General features: G+C 43.9%; 1 protein-coding gene across 1 annotated transcript in view; it reads left to right on the forward strand.

The window, feature by feature from the left end:
- LOC138978850 (uncharacterized) overlaps nt 1-11724 on the forward strand; it is a 124826-nt gene extending 113102 nt beyond the window's left edge. The window contains exon 2 of the mRNA XM_070351647.1: nt 5425-11724. Coding sequence (XP_070207748.1) covers nt 5425-10353 — 4929 coding nt within the window. The 3' untranslated portion in view covers nt 10354-11724. The remainder of the gene's footprint in view (nt 1-5424) is intronic.
- The last annotated feature ends 776 nt before the right edge of the window (nt 11725-12500 follow it).

Genomic DNA, 12500 nt, shown 5'->3' on the forward strand with positions numbered 1-12500 from the left:
AAAAATCTAACCCCCCTTTTTTTTATAAATACTATTTGTACAAGTTTTTCCTGTGTCACGGACCCTCATACGAGCACACATGTGGAACAGTACATTTAAGTTTCCATTTAAGGTTCTGAAAATCAACAAATGTTCCACCCCTTCCTGTAACAGGGTTTTGTACCCTGGGTCCGCGATTGGGGACGTTGCCTTCTTCGTGAATTGAGTGTTGCGTGACACAACTCTGCAGCGACGAAAAGTGAATTCGGTGAAGTCACGAATGTGGAGCAGAGAGTACGATATAATTGTTGCGATATAACGCCTCGAATTAATTGGGCGAGGTCCACTTCGCGATGTATACTCCTCGAAGCTCGGGCACTGAATTTTCAGTAAAAAGACTTCGCGATATATACTTCTCGAAGCTCGGGCACTGAATTTTCAGTAAAAAGACTTCGCGATATATACTTCTCGAAGCTCGGGCACTGAATTTTCAGTAAAAAGACTTCGCGATGTATACTCCTCGAAGCTCGGGCACTGAATTTTCAGTAAAAAGACTTCGCGATATATACTCCTCGAAGCTCGGGCACTGAATTTTCAGTAAAAAGACTTTGCGATGTATACTCCTCGAAGCTCGGGCACTGAATTTTCAGTAAAAAGACTTCGCGATATATACTTCTCGAAGCTCGGGCACTGAATTTTCAGTAAAAAGACTTCGCGATGTTACTTCTCGAAGCTCGGGCACTGAATTTTCAGTAAAAAGACTTCACGATGTATACTTCTCGAAGCTCGGGCACTGAATTTTCAGTAAAAAGACTTCGCGAAGTCGACTACGGGCTGACTTCAGCACAGCGTAAACTGGAGAGCAGAAGCTGCTTGCTAGTTAGTTGGTCGCTTACTTAGTTTTGGTTGGTTGCTTGGTTCATTTTGGAAACTTCCTGTGGCATGAACGTGCTAAATAGGGTTAGGGTTAGGGTTAGGTATTTCGTCGTAACCAAGCCACAGAGTACCGTTGGTAATCTAGATGGATGATCACTTGCTTGTTGTAGGTTTGTTTGGTTCATTTTGGAAACGCACTGCTGCATTAACGGCTAGACTTTCCTTGTTTGCTGGCTGTTTGATAGGCTTGGGAAATGGCTTGGGTTGTTTTAAATTTGTGTTCAAAAACAACTTGTTACATGTACTTTCAACCCCCCAATGTCGCTGAAAATACCGTTCTGTTTCATGCAGTCGTCGGTTTAGGTTTTGTTGAGTTGGTTGTTTTCGGTTGCTACCTATTTGTGGATGCAATTCCAAACCTGTATTTAACATCAAAATGGAATGTCCCTCAAGCCTAGCTACCAATTCAGTTTTTCTCAAAATCGCGTCTCAGTTGTAACCAAAGCCTCATTTAAGTGTGTCTATGCTTCTTCTTCTTTTGTGTTCATGGGCTGTAACTCCAAAGTGAATTTATTTTCTATTTCACGGAGTGGCTTCTACGTGCGTGGCAATGTTTTTCAGGCTATTTCGGCAGTCACACTCTGACCATTTTCGGAGGGGTGCATGCTGGTTATTTTCATGTTCCTCTATAACCCATCGAACACTGATATGCATTACAGGTGTTTGTTTGCGCATTAGGTCTGAACATCATTTGACCTGGAAGATCGGAAGCCTCCACCCTCAGCTCAAATCTCAAACCCTTAAGACATCACGGTCTTTTTATCAAAAATTCAGTGCCACACCGTCTTGCAGCCACTTTCGCGAAGTATATTTTGACCAATTAATTTTACGTTTAACTCACCAGACGCAGCCGGGATTCGAACCCCGAACCTTCCAGCTCAATGGCCAACGCCCTGACCACTAGGCCGTAGTGCCCGTCCCTTCTGTCTGTGAACTCAGGGATTTCATCCAAGTAACGCTCCTAACTCTTCGAGTCTTCACTTGGAAAATGAAAGTTGAACCTGTAATACTTGTAATATTTCGGAAATTGCACCTGTAATCATAGCGTCGTCTGGGATTGCTTCCCCTGGTCCATCCGGTGTGGTATCCGGTTATGTGGGTTGGGAAGGTAGGATGTCGCGTGTGTCGTCTGCTTCTAGACTCCAGGAGGGTAGGACCAATTCCTCTTTTTAATCTCTTTCTTCTCAGGTAACAGCGCCAGGGAGTGGATTGGAAGCTAAGTCCTCAGTCAGTCACTTTGCCATTCTGGCTGCGACTGACTATAATGCATGTCTGTCTGGCTTGAAGGGTTGTCTATGTGGCTGGCTGGCTGGCTGTCTGGCTATCTGGCTTGTTTCTTATCTGTCTGTCTTTCTGTCTGTCTGTCAGTCTGTCTGTGTCTATCTGGCTTAGTTTCTTATCTGTCTGTCTGTCTGTCTGTCTGTTTGTCTATCTGGCTTAGTTTCTTATCTGTCTGTCTGTCTCTCTGCCTGTCTCTCTCTTCATGTTTTAAAATTATCTCCACAACTTATAAAGTATACTTTTACACTAGAATTATGTTTAAACAAATTAAGTATGTATGTTTAATATTATTCTTATGAAGGTTTTTTTACAACTATTTAGAATAGAACAGGATGGATGTTTTGAATGTCAATCACTGGGAGCAGTCAGAAGAGTAAGAATTTTGTTTTGTTCTCACTATCATTTGCTTATGAAGATCATGATGTTGTTCTATTGCTTAGTCAGTCCTAGAAATAATGTCCTAGACCTGTCTTACCTTGCTGTTATCAGTATTTTTGCCCTCTTTCATTACGATGCTATGGTATTTCTGTGGGTCTCCACATGTGTTTGTTTATAAGGCGGAAGTGACCTCCCCTTGTACACAATAGGCCCTCAGAGGAAGCCTACGGACAGACTAGAATAGAACATGCACATAACACAGAATGTCTGCACAGCACACACACACACACAGCAATACAGCACACCGTCTTGTACCTCCTTCTGCCCTGCCGAAGTCGGGGTATCCTTTTTAATCCACCGAACAATTAATATCCACAGCCATGTGTGTCTCCTGCCTCCGAACACACACGCTACAGAGCTCGACTCGATGTGCGCAGTTTCGTATAAAAATTATTTTCCAAATTTCCCCACTGTGTTTTATAAAATAATCATATTATGAAAGCACTTACATTCTTATCTTAGTTGTTATGTATTCATTGTTAGTAAACATCGGCATTATTCATGTTTTACTTTAAACGCAATCATTGTTATTTATAGATCACAGGCACCTGATGTAAGTAGGTCACACACGTGTAAATGTTGTGCCCAGTCCTTGTTTTTGTTTCTGTTATTATTTTAGTTAGCAGGTCTAGTTGAGCACGTATTAAGTATCATGTACCCACTACTAGTCATTGTGCATTTTAGTTAATGGACTGATGATGTCATTTGTATGGAGTCGACGCACGTGCGAGGATATGTATGTGTGGGAGGGGGGGGGGCGCGGGAGATGGAAGCTTGCTGTATGTTATGTAATGTATATATTGTGTGTGATACGTGGAAATGTGATACTATTTATTTGCATGTATGATACAGGTACAAATGTGATAATTGTAGGCTTATACTAGTGATTACTGTGTGTGATACATGAAATGTGATATGAATGCTGTTTTTATATGTTATACTCTTACTTTCTCCCAAGCGCAAGACAAATTCTTCTTTGAAAATTGAAGCCAATAAAATTTGAGTTGAGTTGAGTTGAGTTGAGTCTGTCTGTCTGTCTATCAGTCTGTATATTCCTGTCTTCTGGGTGCCAGTGTCTGTGTATGTATTTATCCAACTTTTTTGTTTTTACCTGTCTGTCTGTCTGTCTGTCTGTCTGTCTGTCTGCCTGCGTGCCTGCGTGTCTATCTGTCTCCCTGTCCGACTTCCCTTTGTGAGTGTCTGTGTGTACGCTTGTCTTATTGTTCTGTCAATGCCCAATCTTCTCTCACTTTCTTGTTCTAAAGGCACACTCCTTTTCGTGAAAACAGGTCTGCCCACCGTTCCAGACCTAGTCCGGCTTCTACAAGAGATAAGACCATCCCTCCATTTGGTCACATTCCAAAACTTAGCAGCCTGGGTTCTCTCTGTGCACAGTGGAGAACAATTTAAGAATTTAATTTGTAAAAGCACACAGTGTTTGTTATTTTAGAAATAAATTCATAGAACGAATCCACATTGTGCACAGAGAACACCCAAGCTGATCATATTGTTGCAGTGTGACAAAGTGGAGGGATGGTCTTGCTCCATGTTAAATGTGACCCTCCACCACGGAATGAGTCGCATGTCACCTTCGCATGATTTTCATATTTTTACGTTTTCCTTAAGAGTTTTTTATGCTCTTTCCAGTGGTGAAAACCGTTTTAGAAAAGAGCAAAAACTGTTTGAGTTATAAGCCTGTGACTTAGGTGACCCTCACACTGTTACCAGACACTCCCCGGACTTATATTAAGCCAAGCGCAGAACCGCGCGAGGTGACATGCGACTCATTTCGTGGTGGAGGGTCACAAATTATAAAATCTGGCCAAATTTCAGATGGTGAGCCAAACTGATTTCACAAACAGGAGTGTGCCTTTAAGTACACTTAAGGGCGAGTTCACTTATACGTTCCCCAGTATGTGAAGATGGCTCTTGGCGTTTTGTGCTAATCCTGTGTCTAGTCCTGATCATAAATCGACGGATCTTTTCCGCGTCACGTTTGCCCTTGGTATTTAGATTTTAAGCTGGGTCTGTTTGTCATTTGTTATTTCTCTTACAGGGGACGCAACGTCTTCGTGAGACAGTGTGAGAACTGAAACTGAAACTGAAACTGAACTTTATTACCAAAGGATAGATTATAGGCAAAGCCTAATCTTACAACCTGTCCCTTATACAAACACTTAATACAGACGCAAATAATATAGATAGTAAGAAGGAAAAGGGTTATAGTTACTTATACACAGAGAACGGAGCAGAAACCATATTCATATTTAAAGTATTCCCTTCTCCCTCTCTCTGTCTCTTCTCTCTATATCTCTATATCTCTCTGTCTGTATGTCTGTCAGTCTGTTTCTCTATCTCTCCCTCCTTCTAAAGTTCCATCATCATCATCATCATCATCATCATCATCATCATCAATTATCATCTCTCTCCCTCACACACACACACACACACACACACACGCAAGCACGCACGCACGCACACAGACACACACACACACACACACACACACACACACACGCAAGCACGCAAGCACGCACGCACACACAGCGTTTATACATTTATCAAAGTGAAACACCATGAATCGAAATTAACTTGCTCGGGAAGAGGACCTCCGAACATTTGTCTAGGTTGTTCTTCTCTGGAAGGTACTGGAGTCACTATAAAACACAAGTGCATGAGTGGTATTAAACATGGCACGGACTACATTTTTCTTCCCAAATCGAAGAAGATGAAGATTATGTTTTATCAGGAAAAAAACTAATGTTGTTTGCATTCTTTTTTGTGTTGCAGGCGGATGATTCAGCGAAACCTCATGTGACGTCAGCACGAGCACCAGCACATAACAAACCCTCCTCCTCTTCCGACAACAACGCTGCAAACAACACCTCGGAAGATGTCCCATCTTCCAGCAAAAGCGACATCCCTTCTCACGGTGATGGCGAAAAAGACGTCCCCGGTGACTCAGGAATGTCCAGCTTGGCTTCGTCCAAAGACGAGGCGCAGGAGGCGTCCTTGCCAGAGAAGCGCTTCGTAAAATTCCACCACTCTTACTTCAAGGCTTTGGAGAAAAGCATAGGACAGGGGGTTGATGCTGGCAAAAGTCTCGAAGAGGGCGACAAGTCTGGTCTTCCTCAGAAAAAGTTCATTAGAGGAATCGGTGCTTACCTGAATGGAGGCAAGAGAGAGAGCGAGCAGGATTCGCCGTCAGCGGAGAAGAAGTTCATCCGGGGAATTGATGCTTATTTGGGTGCTGGAAAGAGAGAAAGCGAGCAAGACTCACCGTCAGCAGACAAAAAATTCATCAGAGGGGTCGATGCTTACCTCAATGGAGGAAAGAGAAAAAGCGAGCAGGATACGCCGTCAGCCGATAAAAAGTTTATCAGAGGAATCGACGCTTACCTCAATGGAGGGAAAAGGGAAAGCGAGCAAGATTCGCCGTCAGCTGACAAAAAATTCATCAGAGGGGTCGATGCTTACCTCAATGGAGGAAAGAGAAAAAGCGAGCAGGATACGCCGTCAGCGGAAAAGAAGTTCATTCGGGGAATTGATGCTTATATGGGTGCTGGAAAGAGAGAAAGTGATTCGCCGTCAGCCGATAAAAAGTTTATCAGAGGAATCGACGCTTACCTCAATGGAGGGAAGAGAGAAAGCGAGCAGGATTCGCCGTCAGCCGATAAAAAGTTTATCAGGGGAATCGATGCTTATATGGGTGCTGGAAAGAGAGAGAGCGACCTGGAACACCCTGAAGTAGAAAAGAAATTCATCAGAGGTATTGATGCTTATCTGCAAGCCGGCAAGAGAGAAAGCAACGAAGACTCACCAACAGCCGAGAAGAAATTCATCCGGGGAGTAGATGCTTACTTCAACACTGGCAAGAGGACGAATGACCAGGAACTCCGTCCAGCAGAAAAAAAATTCATCAGAGGGATTGACGCGTATTTGGGGAAAAGAGAGGAAGACCTCAGCCGTCCATCAGCAGAAAAGAAATTTATCCGGGGAATTGATGCGTACATTCAGGCTGGAAAAAAAGACACAGACGGAATTGTGGATACTCCTGAAAAGAAATTCATAAGAGGAGTAGACGCTTATTTGCAAGGTAGGAAGAGAGATTCAGATGACACTGTTGATTCTCCAGATAAAAAGTTCATACAAGGGGTAGACGCCTATCTCACTGGCGGAAAGAGAGAGATGGGTGATGAGAACTTATCAGCAGATAAAAATTTCATTCGTGGAGTGGACGCATATTTCAAGGCTGGGAAAAAGGACGCAGCAGAAACAACAAACGTTCGAGATAAGAAGTTCATACGAGGCGTAGATGCTTATCTTCAAGCGGGAAAAAGAGAAGTTTCGGAAGAAGGTGTCACCTCTCTGGAGAAAAAGTTCACACGAGGGATAGACTCGTATCTTCAAGCGGGAAAAAGAGGCGATCAAGAACAAAGTGTCACCTCTCCGAAAAAGAAATTCATACGAGGGATTGATTCGTATCTCCAAGCAGGAAAAAGAGACATTTCGGAAGAAAGCATGACTTCTCCAGATAAGCGATTCATACGAGGGTGGGGTGTTTACACTAAAGCTGGCGGTGACCAAGCACAAAGCAGTCAAACCCTGGATCAAATTTCCGCTCCTGCTTTGATGGGCAAAAGATTCATACAAGGAATCGATTGGTATCTGAACAGAAACCAAGGTCATGAACAAAAACGAGCGGATGACGTCATGTATTTCTTTGACGATTACCCGACAGGTGACACCAGCAAGGAACACAACGAGAAACGTTTCATCCAAGGGGTCGACGCCTACTTGTCAGGGAATAGAGACTTTTCTTCAGACTCTGGACCTGAAGAAAAGAGGTTCATTAAAGGTGTCGACATGTATCTGAAAGGCAAACGAGATGATAAAACAGTAGACACTGACAAAAGATTTATCCAAGGGGTGGATAGATATCTGACTGGTAAAAGAAACGGTGACGATAATTCTGCAGTCGAGGACAAACGATTTATCCAAGGGGTGGATAGATATCTGACTGGTAAAAGAAACGGTGAAGATACTTCTGTAGTCGAGAACAAACGATTTATCAAAGGTGTGGACAGGTATTTAACCGGCAAACGACACGACGGCTTAGAATCTTTGCCCGAAGACAAACGATTCATAAAAGGTGTGGACAGGTATTTGACCGGCAAGAGAGACTCTGCGCCTAACGAAAAAAGGTTTATCAAAGGTGTTGACAGGTATTTGACAGGCAAGAGAGACTCTGCATCTGATGACAAGAGGTTTATCAAAGGTGTGGACGCTTACCTAACGGGTAAGAGAGACTCTGACAGTAGCGACGTGGCAGAGAAAGGTCACAGTAAAGGAGGTGTTAAGACCAGTGATGTCAGCAAAGCAGTGGACAGCCATACTACAGCCACCTCAGACAAAGATAAAAGGTTTCTGAAAGGCGTTGATCACTACCTGCTACAGTCATCTAAATCTCACGACAAACGAGACGGGAAGGCAGACGACACTTCCGAGCAAGCAGACGATTTAGAACGGGAGCTTATCCCCACTGAAAAGCGATTTCTTAAAGGAGTCAATTTGTATCTCCAACATCATTCCAAAGACACTCGGTCCCACCCACGTGTCAAACGGGACGCAGACGACTTAGAACTGGAAGGGGACGGAGAAGGAACGGAGGAATACACAGGGCTGACGGAGAAACGATTTCTGAGAGGAATCAATCCTTATCTGCAGAGGTACACCATCAACCACCCAGCAACAAAGCGTTTTATCAGAATCCCCTACCTTCTTGGCAATGATCAGCCGGCTAGCACTTCAAGCAGCCAATGGAATGACGACAAACGTAGCGACGCCACTTCCTACCCTGACGAAGCTTTCACAGCGGACAAACGCTTTATCCGAGGAATCAACCCCTATCTGATGCGGTACGTGGAGTCTCAGCCATCCAAGCGATTCATGAAGGGTGTCAACCCCTACCTCCGGGCCTACTACTCTGGCGTGGGGTACAAGCGAAAAGACTCGCACGACGTGGGCAAGCGATTCTTGCGAGGTTTTAGCCCCTACTTGCAGGCCTACAACTCTCGCCTGAACAGCGACAAGAGACTGTGGGAGGACGAGGCTGGAATGGAGCACGAAGAAGACAGTCCAGTACAGAAGCGATTCTTGCGAGGTTTCAGCCCCTACTTGCAGGCCTACAACTCTCGCCTGAACGGCGACAAGAGACTGTGGGTAGAGGAAGAAGAGGACAGTCCAGTGCAGAAACGATTCCTCAAAGGAATCAACCCTTACCTACAGAGGTACGCCAACTTCTACCAGGACAAACGCTACGGGGGCGACGAGGACAGCTCTGTCCAGAAACGGTTCTTGCGAGGTATGGACCCCTACCTTCGGACGTACTCCGACAGCCAGCCATACAAACGAGTTCTCGGAGATGAAGACGAAGACGACGTGACGGATGACAGTTTTGAAGAAGATGCTCCTCCCCCTGAGAAGAGATTCATTCGAGGTATTAACCCCTTCTTGCAAGACTATCTCAACAGTCGGACTTTGAAGAGACACAATGTGATGGCGGAGAAGAGATTTCTCAAAGGGGTGGACCATTACCTTCAAGCGCACGCCAATAATGAACGTGTTAAACGGGACACTGACCTGGGAGCACAGCCTGAAAAACGCTTCATCAAGAACTTGGAATACTACAGCTGGCTGACGAAAGTTCGCCGAAAACAGCCAACGGCGATATTCGAACCTGCAGCTCCTCTTTTTCCCCACAAACGATTCATTCAAGGCGTGGACCATTACCTCCAGAACTACCCTTCTGCTGCAAGAGACAAACGTTTTCTGAGAGGCGTGAACCACTATATCCAGAACTTTGCTAATAATAACAATGCTAACGATTATGAAAAAAGGTTCATTAGAGGGATAGACGCTTACCTGAAGTATCCATCAAAGGGCAAGAGATTTCTCAAAGGCATAGACCCTTACCTTCAAAGCTACGCCGGTTTCCAAGGAAAACGCAGCAGCGAAGAAGATAATTTACATGATGCTGTTTCGCAGGACCCACAAGTTCCAGAGAAGAAATTCATGAAAGGTGTAGACCATTACCTGCAACGGTACAACGGCGTGCAGACGATATATAAACGAAGCGACAACATGCCCTTCTTTGGATTGTCCGGCCATTTCAACGCAGACTCAGATTCCTTGAAACGACCCAGGCGAAGCTCTTCCACAGCAGAAACCACAGCTGTAGACATGCACAGCAAAGCAAACAGTCGATCCAAACGAAGCGCCGGCATACCGTACTTCGGACTGACAAACCCTTTCCAAGAAGACCCCACCAAAGCTGATCCTGCCAAGGAGAAGAGGTTCATGAAGGGAGGTAACCAGTACCTTCGCTCGTTCAGTAACATCCCTTCTTCCCCGAGCAAGGGTCTGGATGCCGTAGAGAACTACGTGGGCGACACGCTGGTCATGGAGCTGGCCAAGACTGCAGTCAAGGACACGGCAGAAAAAGTTAAACACTCTTCCAGCCCCGATTCCACCGAATGGGAGTCTGAAGTCGGCTACAGTCTCTTTCCCAGACAACCGTACGACTTGAAAGATGCTGTCGGTTTGGAAGACGTGGCAGAGACAAAACGGGCGTACCAGCAGCCGAGACAAAGTAGGTCACCCGTAGGTGGCGCCAGACAATTTATGACGTGGAACAACGGCGACTTTAGGCTGGGCTGAAGCCGTGGTTGGACAGTTGGACTTTACAAGCTGAAAAGACACTGACGTTTGTTATGGGGAAGTGTTTAAATCGTTTTGGCCTGAAAAACGTGCACCATCCTGTGACATTCTTACAATTCGAGATTAATCCCCATCGATGTTTCCTTGTCTTCGATAGAGCCTGCAACAAATTCTCGGTGTGTTAAACAGCGAAGTTGAAACATTTCTGATATAGGGAATCAAAACAGTGACAAAATGTCATGTTGGTTTTTAAATAACTGTACACTCATCAAGGAAACAGTAAGCTTAATCGGGAATTTCAAGAGTTACAAGAAAAGATAAAAACTGTAGGTAATCTTCCGCGTGGAGATGTTGTTATGAAGTCTGTGGTTTATTTAAGCTTCTGTTCTGAAATACGTAAGAGGCTTTGTTTGCTTGTTTGTTTTTATGTTTATTTGCGTACTTGTTTCTTTATCTATTTCAATGTCTGTTGGTTGGTTTTATTCGTATGAGTGTGTTTTTTTGTTTCTTCCTGAACATTGATCAAACGGAGGATTTTTTCCGAATGATATTGTTTTGACTTAATTTTTGTATTTGTTTATATTGTACTTTGTCTGTTGTTGGTTTTTTTCTGTTTTCTATTGCTTCGTCGTAGGCAGCTTTTCCTGGAGTCAGAAAGGAGTATATCTTTTGTCATGGAAAGAGGTTACCTTGTTCACGCTGCTGTGTTGAATGATTTTACAATCACATAAACCGGCGGGCACAGAAATCTTGCTGATTTTGTTAATGCACATTTTATCCATTCCTGAAGCCGTTTCTGAAAAGAACGTTGGCAGTCTCTTTATTTTTGGATTCATTCCTGAAGCCATTAGCAATTTAATTCCAACTGTTTAATGACTCTGTTTCTCTCCGTTGAGACACAATGTGCTATAAAAGCAGCCTTTTGTTCCAGGGGGAAAGAAAAAGCAAACTGACAGAAGGGTGACTGACGATTTCAAAGTTCAGGTTTAAAGTCGAAGCAATTTGTCACGGTCATATGATAAGTTTATTTTATTGTCCAGAAAACGATAATTGAGCTCAGTTTGTATTTTAAGTTAATTGAGAGCACCGTGTTGTTCATTTTGATTTACGAAGAGATAGACCTATAAACGCCTACACAGACGCACGCACACACAAACGCACGCACACGCACACACGCGTGCAAACATACACCCACACACACACTCATACCCACACCCACACCCTCACACACGTACAAAAGCACAAACACACACGCGCACACACGCTCACACACATGCACACACACGCACAAAATACACACATGCGCGCGCACGCGCACATACATGCATACACACGCGCATGCTCACACACACACACACACACACACACACACACACACACACACACACACACACAAGTAGGAATGTGTTTTACATCTGAGACCAACGACCTGTGATCTTTTTTCGATATGTTTTTTGAATTTTATTGGATTGTCTTTTGTTTTTGTTTCGGATATTGAGCTCTTCTGCTGAGGCAGAAAAGTTTCTTGGGCGCTTGACAAAAGGTCATTACTGGTGAACTTTACTTTCAAGGCTTTTTATTTATTTATCTGCGAAACAAAGGGAACTAAGCGCTTGAATGCATACGACATGTGCAATCGAGTAGACGAGAGTTATGAGGAACCACTCTCCTGGCACTCAAGCATTGAAAGGAACACCCGACTTTCTCATGTGTTACTTTATCTTTAAAGATGTTGAACGGCCCGAAAACTAACGGACAAAAATCATGTTATGATTTTGAGAGACAAAAAATCCAAGCACAACTACGTTTGGCCGCTTCCAATTTGTTTTAACCTAGCTAATAAAAGAACAGGAATTTGTGTTTGCTTGTTTGTTTGTTTGTAAAGAGGGGAGGGAGTCAGCTTTAAGGACTTTCTAGTGGGACTTATAGCGACTTTCGTTGCTATTATCACTCCTCTTCAGGGCGAGGGTTGGGTTGCAAAAAAAGCAACTATTTTTGCTCATGACAATACCCTCGTACATAAAAATAGATTACTTAAGTCTCAATACCTTTGTTCGAAGGATCAGTTTGAAACTTTTGAAATGGGCTATGCTAACTTAATATTGCTGTCCCCAGAACTAGTATCTATTTGGGACATGACGTGGTTA

Source organism: Littorina saxatilis, linkage group LG10 (assembly GCF_037325665.1).
Source record: "Littorina saxatilis isolate snail1 linkage group LG10, US_GU_Lsax_2.0, whole genome shotgun sequence".
Lineage (NCBI taxonomy): Eukaryota > Metazoa > Mollusca > Gastropoda > Littorinimorpha > Littorinidae > Littorina > Littorina saxatilis.